This window comes from Chenopodium album, chromosome 24, assembly GCF_948465745.1.
Source record: "Chenopodium album chromosome 24, dcCheAlbu1.1, whole genome shotgun sequence".
In the NCBI taxonomy this organism is placed as follows: Eukaryota; Viridiplantae; Streptophyta; class Magnoliopsida; order Caryophyllales; family Amaranthaceae; genus Chenopodium; species Chenopodium album.
Genome location: NC_137857.1, coordinates 30,595,933 through 30,617,868, shown reverse-complemented (window position 1 = coordinate 30,617,868; position 21,936 = coordinate 30,595,933). Strand labels below are relative to the sequence as shown.

At 34.5% G+C, this 21,936-nt stretch overlaps 1 protein-coding gene across 1 annotated transcript; it reads right to left on the bottom strand.

The window, feature by feature from the left end:
• Positions 1–1,757: 1,757 nt before the first annotated feature.
• LOC145611776 (sister chromatid cohesion protein SCC4-like) lies at positions 1,758–20,130 on the bottom strand. The gene is made up of 13 exons (XM_081667146.1): positions 19,597–20,130; positions 19,364–19,515; positions 18,395–18,536; positions 16,381–16,497; positions 12,919–13,420; positions 12,200–12,238; positions 10,856–10,977; positions 4,953–5,099; positions 4,729–4,818; positions 4,484–4,608; positions 3,068–3,273; positions 2,370–2,494; positions 1,758–2,268 (listed from the first exon to the last, which is right to left on the bottom strand). Exons 1-13 carry the CDS (start codon positions 19,807–19,809, stop codon positions 2,080–2,082), a joined length of 2,169 nt encoding a protein of 722 aa, XP_081523272.1. The 5' UTR covers positions 19,810–20,130; the 3' UTR covers positions 1,758–2,079.
• Positions 20,131–21,936: the final 1,806 nt, after the last annotated feature.

The window sequence follows — 21,936 nt, the reverse complement described above, 5'->3', positions numbered from 1 at the left end:
AAAAAAAATATATATAATAAACATCTCCCGCGCTTTTTACCCGCGCACCCTAGACTAGAAATATAAAAACTCACCTTCTCCCTCCCACCTTCCCTTCTACCGCCTCCACAGTCTTTCTTACCTCTTCTCTCAATCGGCAGCCACACGACAACTCGGCTTCAGCGACAACAAACTAGACGTAGCACGATTGCAGCCACATCATTCATCAACAAAGGTACATTTTCGGTTTTAACTTTTTTTTGTAAAAATATGTTTTAATTGAAGTTCTTAAATAAAGATTTGGGTTATTGTAAATGTCTAATTGAATATAAATTTCAGAATGAAGGGAACAAAAGAAAGGAAAATTTCAAGTTTCTTTTCAAAGAGAATACATATAGATGCTTCTAGTCCAAATCCTCCTTCATCTACTGATTTGTCAATCTGTACTTTACATCAAAAATCTGAAGATTCTATTAGTAACAATCAAGATGGTAAAATTATTGAAGTTGGAGCTCATTCGAATCCTCGGATTGAGAAGGAAAGATTAAGTGAATCCGATGTTATAAATCTACCAGAAGACCCCGGAAAAAGGAGAAAGATGGTTGATTTTCATCCCGATGACAGAGATCTAGTTCGGAGGGAATATATTCGAAGAAAGCCATATCAGCCTGAAATGCATGACTTTCCTCAAAGACCTTTTGGGAACAAAATGCGTCGATTTAGCTCTAAATGGTTTGATAAGTATAAATCTTGGCTCGAGTATAGTGTTGAAAAGGATGCGGCGTTTTGTTTAGTTTGCTATCTATTCAAGAATCATAGCGCGGTAGGAGGGGATGCTTTTGTCAATAAGGGGTTCAGATATTGGAACAGAGTTGATGCATTTGATAGACATGTAGGTGGACATACGAGTGCTCATAATAAAGCTTTGGGGGATCTCAATGAGTTTCGGAACAAAAAGGGTTCTATATCAAGATATTGTGCAAGCAACGAAAAATCTACAAAAGATCCAAATGATGAATGAAATTGGTATTTTATGAAAGTCATTATGTTTTTCAGGAGGCATGGCAGTGGCATTTCTCACATTTTCAACAATTTTATTTGGAAATTTTTCGAATTGGCTTTGTTATACAATAAAAAAGAATTTGAAAATCGATTTTTGATTGAGATTAAGTAATTGAGATTAAGCAAAGGATTACTGATTTCATTTGTATGTCTTGGCTTAATGACTTGCTTCTTTTGGCGTCAGAAACTGCTTTTGTTTGCTGAATTTTATGTTATGAATTTAATGTGTTGCTTTGTTATACATCATAATTCAACTTGAGAATTATATTGATGATATTTCTAATTATGAGAGATTAAGGAAGATGAAGAACCTTAAAAAGGTTTTGATAAGACTTGTTTAGAAAAAGAGCATGAAACATGAACCAGACCATATAAACATGATTGATACTAAACATATCAAGAGCAGCAATGACAATAACAGCAGATAAGATTTGTGGTAGTAAAATGTTACCATTACATTGCTGTGTATATATCAAGCTCCTTGAACTTCGCTCAGTCGTTCTCTACGATACCTCCCACACCAGCAACTAACAATGAATGTATCAGAACCTCGTTTTTTGTTATCGAAACTGCCAATCAATTCAACAGACCTCAATATATTTTACAATCCCAGTCTTGGTTTGTGAGTGAGTTTGATGAATAAACTTGAATAACGAGATGAGAATCATTACCTAACTAAATAAATTCCCAAGGTAAAAATAAATTTTTACTGTTCAGAAGCTTACGGGACTAACGGGAGTATAGCTCAAAGTAAGATTGTGTAGAAAACTAGAAGAGTAGAAGGGCAAACTTCCTTAGCACCGAGTGCTCTGAGCTTCCTAGCTTACGCAATTGCTACTTGCAGATCGCACGTTTGCAACACAATACAATTAGAGAATGGGAAAGAAAAGCAGAAGGAAGGCTTTCCTGCACTGCTTCTAAGGCAAATTTCATTGCATCTGACTGGTAAATATTCCTAATCTTGGCAGCACGATACATGCCATATAAATATATACAGATAAATAAGTTCTGACAATTACAAATATATACACTCTCAAGCTAAATTTTCCTCTTCCCGCGTCTTCCAGAATCTAAGTCAACAAGCCGCGCAGATGAAGTTACGGGCATTGATGAGGCCAGACCAATAGATTCTGGGATGTCAAGATCAACCTTCATAGACGAACTTGCCTTAGCACGTTTAGTATCAGATTTGGGAAGCTGGTGAACTTCAATTTTATCTTTGCTAATCTGCAAAAGTAAAACAAGAGCGAATGAACCTTCAGCTATTGTTTTAGTTAGTGAAGACCAAAAAATTTAAATCTTTCCTAAGCAACATAATGAAAGCTTACCAGCTCAATATGGTGAATAGATGCATAAGCATCTGCAAGTCTTTTATGCAGATCATCTATCTTTTTTCTATGGTACTCGGAATTCTCCAATTCATTTCCCCTCTCTCCCAGCTCCTGATACAGTGCTGCAGTTGCACAAATTAAAAAACTAAGAACCTCATTTGGCCAGTGAAACAATCAACACATAATTAGAGGTTGACGATTAATACACAACAGGTGTTTCAATCACCTATTGATACACTGTATGGTGTTGTGGTCCATAGAATATTATACATCACCCACCATTCAACATCAACTAATTTGTTTATTTTAAAAACACATCAGAACCCCTAATGCAAGCAAAAACAGTCCTATTTTAATGTGTGCAGCTTATGTTTACTTGCTTTGGGTGGTACAGTAAATCAAGCTGTGTGACAATGAAGTTCCAGCTATCCCTGTGACCTTAAGCTTCAGCAGGTCAGCAGAATGTGGCTTGATCAAGTGTACATAGTACTAGTTAAAAGCTTGCCTTTTCTGGCCTTAGTGCCATTTCTTGTATTCTGGTGGTTCATAATTAGAGCAAGCTTGGTGTTCAGGTGTATTCTATCTTTTGTGCTAGATTAATTTCAGGTGTCCATCTTTATTACACATGTATTAGTGAGCTGAACTTAGAGAGCTTTTTTGTTCTTATAAAAGTGAGACTAAAGCTCTAGACAAACCTGAGAGAACCGATAGTACCCAGATCTGAGTTGGGATATCATTAAGTTTCTTCGCCAATGTCAAAGCAGACCTCAAAATTTCTCTAGCTTGTGAAGTGTCATGAAGAGCAAGGGCCAAACTTCCAAGAATTGTTAGATACTGCGAAACCAGCTGAAGATTTCCCAGATTACTGTGAGTTATTTGCAATCCAGTAGCCAGACGTATCCTGCAGCACAGAAGCAAATTAGTGAGATTAATAAACCTCAAACAATTGCCAAAGCCATAAAAAGCAGAATTGAATTATTGTTTTTTTTATTCTTTGAATCCCATATTTCTCTCTAATTACCAAAATCCCACATAAGATAACGTACAAAGAGGTAATTTCATAGATTAGGTTCACAATACGAAAAAAGAAAAGCTAAACTTCATTGCAAGACAGGCACAAGAAAGGCAATGTAAAATAGTAACTTTTGGCTAATTTAACCTGATCAAATGTTCAAGCTCGTCAGTCTTCACCTGCATCTCATTATGGCTGTTTGAATGTAGTCCACCGTCCACATTTGTAACATATGTTAACGGCCCAAAAAGGTATGAGTCTTACCATTTCACTCACATCTTTCACTGTAAAATCTTCAACTCTACTCTGATCACTAGTTACTATTTTACATGATTATCCACTGATCCTGATTATATAATTATCGATTTCTGCCCAGCCTAGTGCCTCCTATCTCTAGCCATGCCACTTAATAAGTCCACATTACAATATTACATTGTCATGGATACTCAACTGTAAAACATTGATCATACGTAAAACAATCATCCCCTACCTCCAAAATAGATTCTCCATTCAAATCATCAATTACTGTATTTCAAACCTGTTTAGGAATTGGTTCACAATGAGAAAAGAAGACTATTTCAATAACATCAATGCAATCTCCTCAAACCTCCAACTCCCCCCCATCCCCCCCCCCCCCCACCCAGCAGGCCTGCCTCTCCTAAATTATGGTTATCTTAAGGTTAGATAATTACTTCCATATTCCATACCTATATCCCTCACTAAACTCTTCGAGTCTTCGTACCCAAGGTCCAATCATCATGGTTATTGTAGGCCATTATAACACCATAATAAGCAGTCAAATAAAACAAAAAATCTCATAATATTTCCTGTCTAGATAGCAATGCCCCATCACTAACCAGTCGAAATCTCGCTGCAGCTACCTGTCCATGATTTCTAAAGGCTAGTCAAAAAATTCTCAACGCCACGGATGTGATGTGCCAAAAGGTGTAAGAGCTAAGCTACATAAAATTGATAAGAAGTGCTCATTCTCATAAAAGTATAGCTATTCAAATGCCATTTAGAACGTAACCCACAATACTTGATGTGACTGTAGCAATCCAATTTAAGCAAAGGGTGGATCAAGATTCTAAATACATACCGTGCCTCCTGAAGATTGTGCTGCTTCATCAACAGAAGACCATAACCAAACAGAACACTTGTTTTCTCTCGTGATCCAATGAAAGAATCCATCACCCTATAGACAGGCCCTATTAAATCAAGAGCCTGCCAGGAAACAAAATTAATAAAGGTTGAGTTTTTTATGCACAATGTATTCAAATCACCAATGTTTCATTCTATTAAAAAATAAAATAACTTTATCCATGCCATGACAAAACTAATTACCTGTGAAGAAGATTCTGCATCACCATTACAGATGTAAGAGACAGCAGCATACACTTGACACATAGCTTGAATTGACTTGCTCTCTGTCATCTGCAAATGATTTCACAGTCAGGAGCACATAACAAAAATTTCTCTTTTGTTGTTCCAGTAAGAAAAAGACTAAGCTTATGTATATCATGACTTCAGATCTACCAAAAACCAAAATTATTAAGCAAAGTACATACCTTTGCTGCTTCTACAAAATGGAAAGCCGCCTCATTGAAGCAGCCAACTGAGTGTGCATATTGTCCTCTTAGCATCTCAATAATGCTCTCACAAGCCTGTAAGATTGTAGGAAAACGAATGTACCAATTTCTCATCTGCACCAAAGCCTGTAAAGGCATACGAATAAAAAGAACAGAATAAGCGTTCAGACATTTAAACATATAATAAATTAATAATAGGCAATATCTGGCCTCAGGTTAGACTTTTCATCCTCATCCAGGACAACCATGTTCATAAAACAAACTATATTACATGCCTAACCTCTCCACACAAACCAGTCGGCCAATGCAATTTCAATGTCTCTAAAATAAGTTGCAGGTAACGGAAATTTACAATTGATATGAACATCACTTAATAAGCAAAACCTGGTCAGGCGAAACTAAATAGCTGTTAAGAGCAGTCGACGTTTATATTACAGTTTCAAAGAAAGCATGCATCTCAGCAAGCTAAAACAAGGCTTCATGTGTATTCAAGCCAACCAATCCCTATATGTACATGTCACACTCCAAAAGTTACATAAAGTGCATGCTCGGGATTTAAAAACAAGAAAATAAACAAAAAAAAAAAAAAAAAAAAAAAAACATATCAGGGTCAAGAAAGATGAACATAAACATAATTGAGCCTAACAATATGCTAGCTTTTGTTCCAAGCTGACAAAACGATACACACAGCTAAACTTTATAATAAAAATAAGTTTATTAAAACAGAAGAGGTATTAGGAGAGTGGGACCAGATGTTCAGCATCATCAAGAAATACAGGGACAAATAAATTTTAAAGAAAATAAAATTTTAACAATTAAAAAAAATATATATATAATTACAAAAAAATAAACCTCTAATCCAAGTTAAGGGTAAATGAAACCCAACGAGCTCAAATTCTACCAGTGTGAGTCTAGGATGAAGCCAAATACACCACTTGATCCCATAATTCAAAAGACATTCAATCAAAAGACAACTCATGAAAAAAAAAAATACAGTACTAACTCTTTTCCTATATGTTCTTAATACTTTCCCCATTAGTCCGTTCCTTAAAGTTCTTTACACTCTCACTTCATTCAATTTTTGGCACACACCATATAATACTTTACCTCTCTTAGCCAAAATATTTACACTCACTTATCCTATTACTATCCAGTCACAACATCAACACTATCTCTCCAATTGCATAAATTGCTGTGATTAAAAGTTTCAAGAACAAATAGGAATGGAGGTAGTAAACAAATAAAAGCAACTAAAAAGCAAAAAGCAGTTCGCCACAAAGTCTTGCACCCCTTCTCATAACACTCATACAGTGGACATCAAATTACAAAAATAGAGAGTGAAGCAAGCCAGTTATCAACATCAGGAAATCCCTGCCATGTACATGCTCACAACACAGCAACAAGTTGATCCCCATCTCACAGTTAGCAGAAAACAAAAACTTCCAAACTGAAATGATCTTAACTACTGTATACGAAATCCATTCAAAAGCTTTCTAGCACACCGTCTCATCTGCCTCCAGTCGGCTGCCTTCCCACAGTAAGCAGTTAAGCACATACATAAATCGTCTCAACTGAGTTGTGTCATAAGTCCGTATCATTAGTAATTCAAAGATGTCCACTTCTTAGAATATTTGTTCTACAAGAAAGGCTCTAAAGTCTAAATGTTAACCTCAAAATCTAACAAGGCAAGTGTTTAGGAATCAAGTTGTTTCAAAACTATGGCTGGTTGATGCTTTTGGTATCCTTTTCATAGCTCTTCATATAACACTTTTAAATTACTCGACATCCAGATAGCATCTCCTTCTCATTCCTTAGCATCTAGAGACAGATTGCATTTATTAGCGAATGAGAGCAATCTTACCAGATGTATTTTCCTAGTATGGTAAAATAAAGTACAAGTACATGGACACTGTATTTAATCATCTATTTGATCAGATAAACTGTTTCTAAAATGCACCTCAACAGAAGTCTTATGTGAGTAAGGAATTTGGATGCCACAACATCAGACAAACAACCAATTCAAATCAATGGGGCTGAATTATCCTAATCATGGTAAACATAACTAAACTGATCTTGAATCTCAAGTCTCAAGATCATCCCCCCAAGATGTAAATATTAATAAAAGTATTCACAAACTTCTCCAAATCAACCATCAACTCAAGTAAGAAACACCACCTCTCCCCTCCCCCTACAACCTACTTATGAACTCCATGTTTATCCCCTTAATAAATTCCTGTGAAAATGACAAAACATCAACCAACTTGATAATAGATAGAAAGATAAAGTAGAATCTTCATGACTCAAACCATAAGAAACCATTGACCATCTCCTCAAATGACCACTATCCTTATATAGCACAAACAGGAAAATAATCCCTACTCTACCCCTCTCCATATATAAAAAATAATCATTCCTCTTTATGACCTCACAGAAAATGTAACCAGAACAAACACCCTACCATATGAACTAGTCCCATTTTTCTCCTCAAAATCCTTGGTACACAACATAAGATATCTATTTAAACATCCCAAAAAGTCTGGAAAAATGTCATAAGACCATCTGGAGATGGAACTCTTTGGTCCCCAATATTGAACAGATTCTTCTAGAGTTCATCAATACCAAAAATTAACTTTATTCCTCAAAAAACAATTTAATATACGTAGTACAACAAAACTCACACTAAGCTTTAAGATCTCGCAATTAAGAGATGTGTACGTATAAAAAGTAAACATTACATCTCGCAATCAAATGAAATTCAAAGTAAACCATCATATAAAATCCATTTATTAAATAGTAAATATTAGATCTCGCAATTAAGAGATGTTTACTTATATGAAGACTTGGGATAAAGTATACGATATAGAGTCAAAATCAAACCCAAAACTACAACTACATTTGCTTAACAAAAGGTAAAAATGAGCACCAAAATCCAAATTTGATAATATTCTTGATAAATAATTGCAGCAAAATGGATAACGAAATTTTTACCAAAAACTAATGGATGCTGAACTAAGTAGCCTCAAGTCTGAGTTGTTAGATAGCGGAGTATCTTCTTAATCGACGAAAATTAAAGCAAGTGTGATTTGCTCACTATAGTGAATATAGAACCATTTGTGCTTGTTGATCCTATCATGGGTATGATTTATTTTGCTTAGTAAATTTAAGAAACTTAAGTTTTAAACAAAGAAGATTTTACAAAGCAAAGAGAAGGTTTGACAAGAAAATAAAAAAAGGAAGTGTGTGCAACACGCACATAGGACGAAAAACTGAGGGCCAATCATTAAAAGATTGACTTCAGATTCCGAAAAAAGGGTGTGACTCATAATAGATATGGACAAGGTACTTTCTCACAAAATAGAAAATTAATGAAAAAAAACTATTATAAAGGTATTATCTCGAATTTTTAAGATTTAAAGGTGTGTTGTCACGAAGTTTCCTTTATCTATATTATTAAGCGAGAAATATCACACAAACTAAAATATCATATACTACCTCCGGTCCAAGTTAGTTGCAACTTTGGAATATTTTATATCTCACAAATAATACCCCAAAGTTGCAACTAACTTGGACCGGAGGTAGTAGTTTATCTTTAATACCTCCATTTTCCAAAGTTCTACCCATTTACTATTCACGTTTTAAAATTTTAATGTATATATATACATATATGTGTGTGTGTGTGTGTGTGTGTGTGTGTGTGTGTGTGTGTGTGTGTGTGTGTGTGTGTGTGTGTGTGTATATATGTGTGTGTGTGTGTGTGTGTGTGTATAATTAAAATAAGAACAAAAAAACAAAAACAAAACAAAATCATCATCGAGTTTGATATTATTTGAGTATTGTTATGAATTTCCAATATATCAACTTTGTATAATTTTTACTAACGCATAATCAAAGAAGTACATTGGAAACCCCATCAAATGCAAGTAACAATTAGCAAAACGGAGGTATTAATTAATTAAACAAATTAGATCTTTTACTAAATTAGCTAGTTCGGCAAAAGTATTTGCTAATAAGAATATTTACATATTTAATACAAACACTAGCTAAAATATTGAATTGAGACATATTTACATCAAACCACCATAAATTCTTTTTTTCTTATTTGTTTTCCTTCAATTCCTTGAGCGATTTTTTTTTTTTTTTTTCTTTTGGTATTACAACCAAATTGCAGACTCTTCATAGCCATTCTCATCACTCTCTTTACACCACTTTTTTTATCTAATTCTCTGTTATTCTAACTAATAATTCTAAATTTCAACTTGTTTTATACTGATCAAAAAAGACAACTAGTTTTCAGATCAAACCCAATTTCATTTAATATTGGTCTCGCAATTGTAAATTACTAAATTAATATGACATTAACAAAATGGGATTTTAAGAATGTATCTAAAATAATATCCAGTACTTACAAATGTTCCATTGAATTTTGCTCAAAATAGAAGCAGGATCTTACTTTGGAAATTGGAACCATAATTTAAAAAATGGCAGACTGGCTATAGTGCAGAAGTAGAAACTACGGCGTGGTTTATTTTTTTAATTATTATTTAATCTTGATTGATGTTGAAATTATTGCGCGGTTATAAATGTTTTGGTAATATTATTCAGAGCTTTGTACTTTTGGTAGTTGAAAGTTTGATTAACTTATCGAGGTCTTGGACTTTGCCAAAATATATAAAGAAAATAGTAGTCATATGCACAACCTAGTGATGCACTTAAATAGAATTGGAGGGAGTAATACTTACTTTAAAGACATAGGTAAGAAATATTGTGGGTTGTTTTTAAAAAACGAAAATGAACCTATGAAGAGAAAAACAAACCTAGATTGGTTCATAAGAAAAGGAAAACAATAAATAAAAAATAAAAAAAAGGAATTAATTGTGGTATATGCCTCCAACTTAAGGCTTTGGCTATTTAATATTAGAATTTATAAATAGTCAGTATGGGATATAATCTTGTAAAACTAGCATCTTCAGTAAAAATTTCCCAAAAATTATGGATGCACTTTTTCATTTATGGAATTAGAGTTATAAGTTCTTAGGGGAAAGAAATAAATAAAATTTAAATACTGTAACAAAATAAGTGGGATAATTGACTGGAAAAAAAAAAAAAAAAAAAAAAAAAAAAAAAATCAGAAAAAAAGAGAAAAAGAGAAAAAGAAATGATAAGTTAGACATATTTAATTGGAAAACACAAAAAAAAAAAAAGTAAATAAAAATAAAAATAAAAATAAAAAAACTCTTGTTAGGGGATTTGATCCTCTGTCCCAATGCAACCTGCTTTATCTACATCTACTTGCAGCCAATCTACCAAAGGAATTTATGTGTAACTTATAGCTGACTTCAAACACTTATAAAATATTGCAGCCCCCCCCCCCCCCCCCCCCCCTCTCCCAAAATAGGCTCCTGTTTCTGCCCCTTTTCCTCATGCAAAAGCCTTCTGGTAGTTGATAGATATGATTTTAAACCAGTACTGTCTCCTAGAATTTTGGCTAATTGGAACGCTGTTATCTGTGGTAAAACTCAGCTACCTAACATTGGAATGGAAAGATTCAAAATCAACAATCGAAAAACTGATTGCCTCATATCGAGTTGAGGTACTGTAGAAGAAAATTTGCAATATTGTACCCAAATTATCAGCAGAGATTTTTTAAGAATGGGAACTTACAAGCCTACCTACACATTTTAATTCAATAAGTTTACATTCAAAAGAGCTGAACATGCAAAAGAGTATTCCTACGCAATCAGGTTCAATTGTGTGCTTTATCCATCAGCAAAGTCCATATTATAGAACAAACAGAAAATGGGCAAGGTAAAACAAATCTGGAGCAATAAGATTAGCATAACAGGGCAAAACTCCTTTGTGCATATAGGAAGCTAACAACCCACCTCTTGAGCTTCAACAAAATCAGCTCTTGTGAGATCCACTGCCACCTTATTTTCCAGAAATTGCATCAAGAGCATCAGATAGACACCAGCCATCCAAATAGCAGAGTGCTGGAGATCTACTTCTGTAAAATAAAAAAAAGTAAAAAAGGATAAAGCTACTTTCATTTTGGTAATACTTCTGATAAATCATTTTATTTAACCAAACTCAAGGTAGTAGAGACAGCTCCATCATGGCTTGCAAAAGAAGGTCATAATAATATACTTCCTACATTTCCTTCTAGTTGACACATTTCTTTAGGCACATTTGGAAATGCATTATTTCAAACATCAATATCTTCAATTATTAATAGGAAGATATTATTTTAAAAATAAAGTTGACATTTGTTAAATATACATTGAAACGTATCTAGTAAGAACCCACATAAATATTTTTTTCTCAAGTATAAATCATAAAATGATGTTAGAGTAACTAGCATGAATAAAGCCCAAAGTCAAAATGTGTCAACTAATAAGAAATGAAGGAAGTAGTATTTAAACAAGGGTTTGTCCAGAATCAAATAACTAAAATAATGACTTGAAAATTGAAAAATAAAATTAACAAAACGTTACTCCCTCCGTGTTTTTTTAAGTGACACAATTTGACCGACACAGAGTTCTAGAAGATTTTATTGACTTTAATAAAATAAGATGTTAGTGGGGTAGGTTGGAGGAGTGAGAAATGATAAAGTAAAAGAATGTTAGAGGAAGTGAGGAGCATGAAAGGAGTGAGAAATGATAAAGTAAGAGATAGTGGGGTGAAGATATATTATTATAATGTAAGGAATATCTAAAAGAGGAAATGTGTCACTTAAAAACACGGCCGGAAATGAAAAGTGTGTCACTTAAAAAAACACAGAGGGAGTATATGAACATAGATTGAATCCAATATATTAAAAAAAATAGTATAAAAGGGGAAGGAAAAAAAAAACAACAACAACAACAACTCATTAGAATAGAAATTCCATTGAAGTGGTTTGCTCTTAATAAAATTCCTAAACTTTGGTGTAAGAAAAGGCTGTGAGCCTTAGTGCGCTTAGGTGCATCTCACAAGACCACTATTTCTTTGTGCCTCAGTGCCTAGGCTTTATGCACTGTCTACTTGTCTAGTCTTTAAATATTCCTTTCATTTCCCCTCTAACGTTTTCAAGGTAAGACGACAGTTAAAATTTCAACTAAAATCACTACACCCAAGTGATACACAGGTTTTTATTAGATTAAATGCTTTAGATTACTATTAATGCAATTCAGTTATTGGTGTTTTTGGCCAATAATTCAGATTTTATTTCAAAGATTAATCCAACTTACCTCTTACACCATCAGTGATTCCCAGCCTTAATAGTTCAACTGCAGGAAAATACATGCAAAGCATCCAGTCAGAGAATAGTATTAATGTATACTACAAACTGTACAAAGTCAATCTAATTTAACATGATGCTTTTTGCTATTAATTGCATGTCACAATCTTAGCTAAGAGGATAATAGAGTGAACCACTCTTGTAAAAAATTAAGTGTCTCATGCCTAACATGCAAATATACTTGGGGAAAACTTTCACGAGACATCTTAGGCAAAATGTTGTTAAAGACATGATTTCGTTTTATTTTTACCCTTACCACTAAAGGAGTGGAATGTTTTTTAATAAGTACTCCCTCCGTTCCTTTTTGTTTGCTCCATTTGGAATCTTCATTTTGAGGAGTAATTAAGAACCTTTGATGTAAAAACATATTAATGTGAGATCTTGTTAGATTCGTCTCCATATGTAATATGGAGCATTGTAGAATCAAGACATCAAATTTTTATAATTTTTTACAACACTTGGTTGAAGATATTGATATTTAAAGATGTGCACTGGAAATTGTGAAAAAAGACAAATGGGAAAGACAAAAAGGAGTGGAGAGAGTACAAAATTTATATAGACAGGCAGCATAGCGACAAGATGACCAATCAAACTAAGAACTAAATTTTTGACAATGAGAAACCTGAAGACACAATAAAAAAATAAAAATAAATTTAAAAAACAACCAACCTTGGATAATTTGAATTCCAGATTGAATCCGCTTTGCACACTCCTTAAATTGTCCTTTTGGACGCCCAAAAATTACAACCATAAGGTCCACCAAAGCATAAACTGCATTCTTGGGCAACCACTCCCCATCAATAGGATATGGCGCCAGCTCGAGCTTGTCAGCAGATAGCCTCCTCTCATAATCAACACCAGCAGAATCAGTATAACCTTGTGGAATTGAATTAGATGTGGTTATAGTCCTGAGCTGCTGCTGAAGATGAGCACGTTTCTCAATCAGTAGTGAGCAATCCCTCTGCTTCATAGCAGGCTCGGAGAGAGAGTGGTTCAAAGCGTTGAGTTCACTGGTTAGTTTACGAACATGCTCTGTTTGCTGCAAGTCAGCCTTCATAGCAGCATCAAGCTTGTCAATGTGTTGAGCAACATTCTTGTAGTCGCATATACGAAATCGATAGAAAATGTGCAGTAGCTCATTATAAAAAAGCAAACCAAGACATTGCTGTGTCTGCAAAGAAGTGGCAAAATCAAGATGGGCACACAAAGCAGGAGGTTATCAGCTTCACAGTAAGAAATTATCAATGAACAAAGTTTTAATAACAAATTGATGACAAAGGAAAACATAAATTCCAAGATAAACCAAACGACTTATTCAGCCAAATTAATCAAATTAAAAGAGGCTAGGAGTGCAGCAGTAAAAACAATCATCCTTTTTTGTGTTCTTTGCTTTGACTAATGCAATTTGAGTTATTAGACAAGTTTCTTCATTACAATTTCACTCGTACTTCACAAGGATTAGCCATTAACAAGGAGAAATGGAACAATAAGGCGAGTCCAATAGGTCCTAAAGATCTAGAAACAAATCGAGTTTTGATTCTAGCAAAAGACATCTAACATATCCTTCAATGCAATCTTATTCCATTCTCCCCCTTCCTTGCCAGAGCTATTTCCATACAAATATAAAATTCAAGAAAGATGGCCAAGTTGAGAAAACCAAAGAAAAAGTTTAACTAGACTCAAACTAAGCACAACCAAAAGAGAAAGAAATCACAGCAAATCTGTAAATCCTTCCAATGGCCACACCAATTTCAGGTCCCTCAAAAACATTCCAGAATCCGTAGAAGCAACCAGATATTCATATATTCAATCATATCCTTACATGTAGCAAAATCTCCAAGCACTCCACCAAAATCTATAATGGAGTCAAGAGAATTTATACAAGAATGTCACACAAAATTCTGGAATTAGGTTCAATTAGTTCTTGAATGCCCAAAGAATTTCAAATCTTACGTTTTGTCCAAATTCTTTGATGTTCTAAAGGCACTTAGATAAAGGAATTGAAATATAACTTGTAATTAGAGAATCCCAACCCACATCCCACACCCCAACCTCTCCTCTCAAATCGAGAGAGAGAGAGAGAGAGACAGATTTACCAAACAGCATATTTGGATTTGGATTTTCATCATTCAGATTTAACTATTGAATTTTATAATTCCTAAGAAACTCATGTATCCAAACACTACCTAAGAGAGTTTGATGGTCAAATTTAGATCTAAGATCTAAATCAAAAAGAGCCTAAGATCTAGAATTTGAAGCATCAAATAACAAAGAGAGTAAATGTTTGTGCACAAGGAAGTGTTTGACCTTTCCAAGTGAATGAACATTTACCATCTATTGCTAATCACTAAATCCCAAGAACAGATATGTGGGATATGTTATACCCATGTAATTGAAATACATATTTCCCTACAAGATACATATTTCTTACTCATACGAAGTTTGTAACATGGGACACATTGTCACCTAGGGGAAATATGAGAAGTTTGAACAGCCTCTCCTTTGGAGCAGCAATAATTCCAGTGCAAGAAGCCAACTGCAAACTCACTCTAGCATTACAGATCAAAAGGCTCCTGGGAACTGATGGAGTTCCACTATCATGTACTTTCCCTATCTCAAATTAACTTTCAATTCAGCTTCACTGCGCATATTATAAAAGTAATCGGAGATGGGCAAAGTCATGATTGAAGGTGTAGGTATTGTGAGAGAAAAAAGAAAGTGGATTTCCCATTAAAGGTAAGTGGAAATTAAATTGTGATGGACCAAATTGGTTAAGTAGAAGACAAAATTAGGGAGCCATACATGAAAGCATGAGTAGTGAATGTGACCACGGTTTCAAATTTGGATGTGGTCACAATTGTGACAGCATCCACACACCACTAGCCAATGTGGATGGTCTGTGACAATCACGGCCTATCATGATTGCTGTAAGATCGTTAAACTTTACAACGTGGTTGAGATACGATGATACATCAAATATTTGATTCTCAGGTAATCATATGTTTGAATTAATACTAATATTGGCAACTTTTTTTTTTTTAAAGCTACTCTTGGTTTCAGTCTCATTAAAAAACACAGTCAAATCCTTCTTCTCAAGGGCAGTTTAAATCCAAATCAAACAATTCACCAATTTTTGAATTGTAGTTTAGAAACTTGAAATCGATCGAACACAAGGAGAAAGATTTAGTTTACACTTTAGACTTAAACTTTTGGGTAACACCGAGATTGAGGACAATTAGATCCAAGGCCAAGAATTATGTTGCCTGATAGAAGGACTTGTGAATAGTGAGAACTGAGAAGACTCAAAATAACTTGCTTTCAACTGCATTGTGAGGAGTAGCTTATCACAAAAGGGAATCTTATGATATCTATAAAGGGAAAGGTGGATATGGAATGAAAACAATAGTGAAGGTGGTTTATCTTGTTGGGTGAGACTGAGAGAAAGAAAGGATGGAGGTTACCCTGGTACTAATGGCATTTCTCGATCGTTTCTCTGAAGGACAGTTGAATGAGAGACTCATAAATGCTGCCAGATCAGATGAGCCAATAACTTGAACACTTTCGGTCTGTTAGAAACTTGGAAAGAAAAGAAATTATCCCAGCCAAATTCTATACACTTAATAATTACTCAAAGCCACCTCCTGTACATTTTCTAAATGTGTTGTGTTAATTAAGAGAAAGGAGCTCCACTAATAAGAAGCTAATTATTTTTGTTTTCATCTGTTAGTCAAAAGAGAAGACAGGCCACAGTTTGGATTTTTTTTAGTGTAGCAAGCCACAGAGAGCTGTACAGGTGATTCTGAGCATGAACTATTTAGTAAACCAGTGCAGAGAATACACTACCATAACAAGCTAAAAGGCGACAACAAACACAAATACCTATCTCAACAAGAAGGCGCAGAAATGTTACTCATACAAAGCCTTTAAGCCCCTTTCTAGCTGAAGAGAAACAAATCACAGCTTTAACACCACGGTCAGCTTGATTGACTTGGTGCATGAATATAGAACAGTGTAACTTTAATGATAAAAAAAAAGGTAGCAGGAAATTCTAGGTAATCACACTAAACAGGCAATAGAAAAGATTCATCCAGCAGTCCTGCACTTTTGTAGACAAAGAAATGTTAAAAATACCTTATTCGACTCAAAGGAGTTCCACACCTCATCGCATTTTGCTAGAGCCCGTTCCACCATGTGCACATCATCCCATTGCATCAAGTGGACATGAAGTTTCGACGTCGCAAAAAACATCTGACCATCACAACAAATTTAAAAAGGAAAAATACTAAACAAGTTATTGGATGAAGAATATGGTACACATAATCTATCATCATAGGATCTACCATATAGGTCAAGAAAAACAAGAGTGTCAACATATTTAATTAGCTGAGAACAAGCATAAAGGGATAACAACAACAGCAAAGCCTTAGTCCCAAAATGATTTGGGGTCGGCTAACATGAATCGTCATAAGGAACCGTATGATATAAAGAAAAGGACGTAACAAGATAACACTTGAAAAAGTTTGAAAAAGGCGAGTAAAGTGAGTAAATGAAGATCATCAAAGAAAAAGTTTGAAAAAGGCGAGTAAAGTGAGTAAATGAATCATCAAAGAAAAATTAAGGGGGTTTTAAAAAAGAGAACCGATAATAAGATTTAAGAAAGTTTTCAAGGATTGTTTAAAAAAATTCATAAAAGGATCATTGATAAAAAAAAAAAAAGATTTAATGATAAATTTCAAGTAGATAATAAATCGTAGAGGGGCAATGGTTCAAAAGAAAGATTCAAGAACTGAGATATGAAAGATGACGTAATTGCATTTCACTACATATTTATTTAAGAATCTTAGAAAATCTGAAGGCATATACCAAAAGTTAAAAAACAGTTTACTTCAAGCCACATCACATAGGACGCCTTTTAAGAAGAATACTGACACATCAACCAAACATAATGATAAGATAAAGATAGATAGGGATCCAGAAACTGGACTTGAGAATACTTGAATCCTAATTCCTACATTAAGGTACAAACAACAAAGGCAAACAGATTTTAACTTGTTAAATACTTAAAATCCTGGAAAGCTATAGGACTTAAGAACTACAACAAGTCTAATAATTCTTGAGGTTGTGACTTGATACAGACAAAAGGATAGAGACCTTTGATTTAAAAGCTACTACCTAAACTCCACAGATGATGATCACCCAAACCAATAGAAATGACAAAAGATAATTTAACGGATACATGGAGTAAGCTGAAAGTAATGAGCAATAGTTCATCACTTTATCCACACACCTCTTAATCCTTATTAGGGCTCGTTTGTTTTGATAATCCAACAGCCATGGCACAATTACCTGCACAGTATCTTTACTTACCATTGTCAGCACCATCCTCTCAAGCTCACTACACCATATTATTTAACAATCTCAAAGCCTAGTCAAGATGTCAATAAAGTTTTCGACTCCTATCCTAAGAAATTTCAGCCCATACCAAAACCTTAAACAATGGAGCCATTTACTAGAAGTCATTCCTGCTTAGATACTCACAATCACTTCCATTGATGTTATCAATACCATCAAGAATTCTATTATTACAGACAATGTGCAAACACCTCGATGATACCAGTTATATTCTCCCAATACCATGAGCAAAGGGCTGCTATTCTAGGTCTGTCAGAGACACTCACAGAAAACTACGAAAGATGTAATTGTAACGATGCTGAAAGAGGACTGGGATTCCAATTATAAAAAGTATTGATACATGTATCCAATCATAAAGGATGGCATCTCTAAAACATGGTTCTAATACACATTAGCCCCCAAATACATATAATTAACACCCTAAATAAAGCTTACTGCTCTCATCAGACACATAAGCAGCAAAGGGGTCTTAGATTACACGTTTGAACAAAATCAGGGAACATGAGGTTTATTTGCCGATCCAGAAACATCTATATAGGCGAAAAAATCATATGAAACACAATATTGGTATTGCCACCACTTTATGTTATATCATCACATCTCAGTGATCTCACCATTTATATCCCCACTCATATCATCACGTCTCAGTGATCTCTCACCCTACCTAATGTAACACATTACAAAGTTACAATCAACACCAAAGCTCAAAGCCAGAACTCAGTTGAGCACTAACCTGCAATTCAGGATAACATAATTCAGCAGCACAGATGTATCCTTGTTCAAGAGTAGCAAGGGAATTTTGATAGTCCCCTTCTATAATCAAAGCAGTTGAAAGTTGTGAGCTGAAATTGCAATACCATAACTTCGCTGCAAAACTTCAACCAAACAAAATGTATCAATCCAAAACCCCTCGAAATTACACAACAATTAAAGTTATTTACTCTTTAGCAACATAATTCAATCTCTATCCCATGATTTCAAAACCAAATGCAATTCTAATTACCAACCAAATGAGCATACACATCGCAATTTCAAGAAAAATCTCAAAAGTATACAGTAAGTAGTGATGTTTACAAAAGGAGACCAATCGACCCATGATTTTAGCCTCATAACAGCCTAAAATTCCATTCTTGAAAATAACAAAATGAGCATACCCATCACGAATTCGACAAAAATCATTTGATCATTCAACACAATTACTGATTATTAGCAACAAGGGAATTCAATCTAACCCATGATTACAGCATCATAACCACCTACATTTTCATTCTTAAAATCAACAAAATGAGCATACCCATCACAAATTTGACAAAAAACTCTTAACCTTTCAACACAATTACTGATTATTTGCAACAAGGGAATTCAATCATGATTTCAGCATCATAATCACCTACATTTTCATTCTTAATATCAACAAAATGAGCATACCCATCACAAATTTGACAAAAAACTCTTAATCTTTCAACACAATTACTGATTATTAGCAACAAAGGAATTCAATCATGATTTCAGCATCACAATCACCTACATTTTCATTCTTAATATCAACAAAATGAGCATACCCATCACAAATTTGACAAAAATCTCTTAATCTTTCAACACAATTACTGATTATTAGCAACAAGGGAATTCAATCTAACCCATGATCTCCCCAAAAACAACACCAACAAAAATCATCATAAAATCCCAAAAAAGAGCATACCCATCACCGAGCGACTTCGTAAGCTCCAAACCCTTGTTCAAAATCTGCTTCTGAGATGGTATCGCCCCAACTAAATGATAACACTGACTCAACAAACTATACGCCCTACATTTCAATTCGAAACACGAAGGAATCGACTTCAACAACAGTTGCTGCAAAAAATAACATAAAATTACCAAATGAAAAAACCCCTTTTCAGGAAATAGAAAGAAGAGAGAGATGAACAAACATACAGAACGTTCAAGGTGAGATTTGGCATGATTGACATTGTGAGAATGGCGCAACAAAAGGGTGGCGATTCGAAGACGAGTTTTGACCTCGATTATTGGGAGGAATGAAACTGGGCTCTGGCAAATTGCTTCTAAACATTTGATTGCTTTTGCAAATTCGCCTTTTTGTTCATGATAATCTGCTAATCCCCATAAACCTTCTGCTAGTGTATCCATGGAAGTTTTTCTCTGTAATGGTGTGCTTCAATTTTAACTATTTGTTGGTGTTGTAGACTTGAAATACTGAGTGAAAATTCTATTGGGTTTCAATTAAATGAGTGGTGAGTCAAGGTTTTTTTAGTGTCCTAATCCCTTCGTTATCTTAAGTTAACTTTTAGTGTCTAAGATGTGACCCTACCCTAATCCCTCTGTTATCTTAAGTTAACTTTCCGTTAACTTCAAAATAAATAATAAAAAAAAAAAACAAAAAAAAACCAACCACCTCTCTCTCCTCCCTCACAAGTCACAACTACCCACCAGCCACCACTACACCTCCAGTCGCACCACCGCACTTTCAATAATCCAACCGCACCGCCGCACCAGTGGCTCGCCCCTCTCTCCTCGACCGCCCACTGCTTGCTGGAATACCAGCCACCCCAATCCTCTCCCGCACCGAAAAACCCACAACCCTACTCCCAACTGCTCCCTGCACTCCACCGCACCAAAACTGACCATCCGCATGACCAGCAAACACCACCGACCAGCTTCTCCTCTCACCTTGGAATACCAGCCACCCCAATCCCCTCCCGCACCACCGCAGCAGTCCCGCACCACCGCAATAATCAAACGACACCAAATCCTAATTTTTCCCCCAATTTGATTAAATACACAAAACTTATTTTAATTGATTTTTCCAATGAAAATTTGCACGAATATAGTTTAATTGGTCGAGATTGTTTGAATTTTGCCCAAAAATTTTCGAAAAATGGTCGAAAATCTGGAAAGAGAAAGAAGGAAGGAAGGAGGATGATGCGGTGGTGGGTCGAGGAGAGAGGGGCAAGCCATTATGGTCGGCAGTGCAGTTGGAGGTGCAGTGGTGGGTACTTGTGATGGAGGAGAGAGTGGTGTTTGGGTGTTTAATTTTTGGGTATATCTGTTCTTTTTTTAAAAAAAAAAATTCATTATTTTATTTTGAAGTTAACGAAAAGTTAACTTAAGTTAACGGAGGGATTAAGGTAGGGTTACAACGTAAACACTAAAGGCACCTTAGGGGTACAGCGTAGAATTTTGAAAATGGGTGGGCACAGTTTGGAAAGTCAATACCTCAGGGGCACCGTATAGAAAAACCCTATATACAATATTCTTTGAAATCAAATCACAAAAAATAATACTGAAAAAGAATTATGTACATTCAAGTATACAACTAACTTGATATATCTATTACAGATGAACAATGGTAGAACTAACAAATACCAATGGGAATAGAGAAACGTATGTGAAAGTAATTAATGTAGGGTGTAAACATGTGAGACAAGCAAATAAGGAAAATGTCTCTTGTGATCACTTCCTACCTAATAAGCTAATCTCTTCTTGGCTTTAAACACTTTAAATTTTAATTCTCTTGTCTTATCCAATGCACATTCTAGCTTATGTATAACCTCGTGACCACTTGACAAAAATCCACACTCATATTACTTTTCTCTTACATCTTTATAAATCATTCACACTTTTTTCACTATATTGTTTGCCCATTATCTCGTACTAGTACAACTTTCATTTGCAAGTTTTTTTCACTATTGTTAAGTTTGCCCATTTCGTACTAGCACAACTTTCATGTGTAGGTGCATGCTTCCCTTTTTTCTCTAGTCTTATCCAATGCATGCACAACATGCATATGCTTATATCTTATTTTCTATCTTGTGAATAAAGACCCTTTGTTAGTTGCAAGATTTGCATAACATAATTTATTTCGATGCTTATTTTTGTACACACATGACTATCAAATTATTTTTGTTTATTAATGTGGTACTTACACCATACGTTACAAAAGTTTTTTTTTTTTTTTTTTTTTTTGGGAAAACACAAAAGGTATTATTCGCATAGTGACATTTACTTTTGGTGGGATTTTACAAAAGTTATTAGGTAGTGTTCTCACTTTCTAAAAATTTATTCAATTTTGTAAGATATTTTTCTGTTTCATTAATAGGTAGTTTAAAAATGTAACATTACTATTAATTATTATTATTATTTATGATTATATATATGCATTCAAAAATGTATAAAATTTAATATAAACAACTCGTTATAAAACATAGGGTTTTGTGTAGAAAAAGAAGAATTACATTAAACCTAGACATACCACTA

Coding starts and splice junctions, on each gene's coding strand:
- LOC145611776 (XM_081667146.1), bottom strand. CDS start 19,809: ATGGATACACTAGCAGAAGGTTTATGGGGATTAGCAGATTATCATGAA. Junction 16,498..18,394: donor TATGTTATCCTGAATTGCAG/GTTAGTGCTCAA, acceptor TGTGATGGTCAG/ATGTTTTTTGCGACGTCGAA. Junction 10,978..12,199: donor AATCACTGATGGTGTAAGAG/GTAAGTTGGATT, acceptor TTTATTTTACAG/AAGTAGATCTCCAGCACTCT.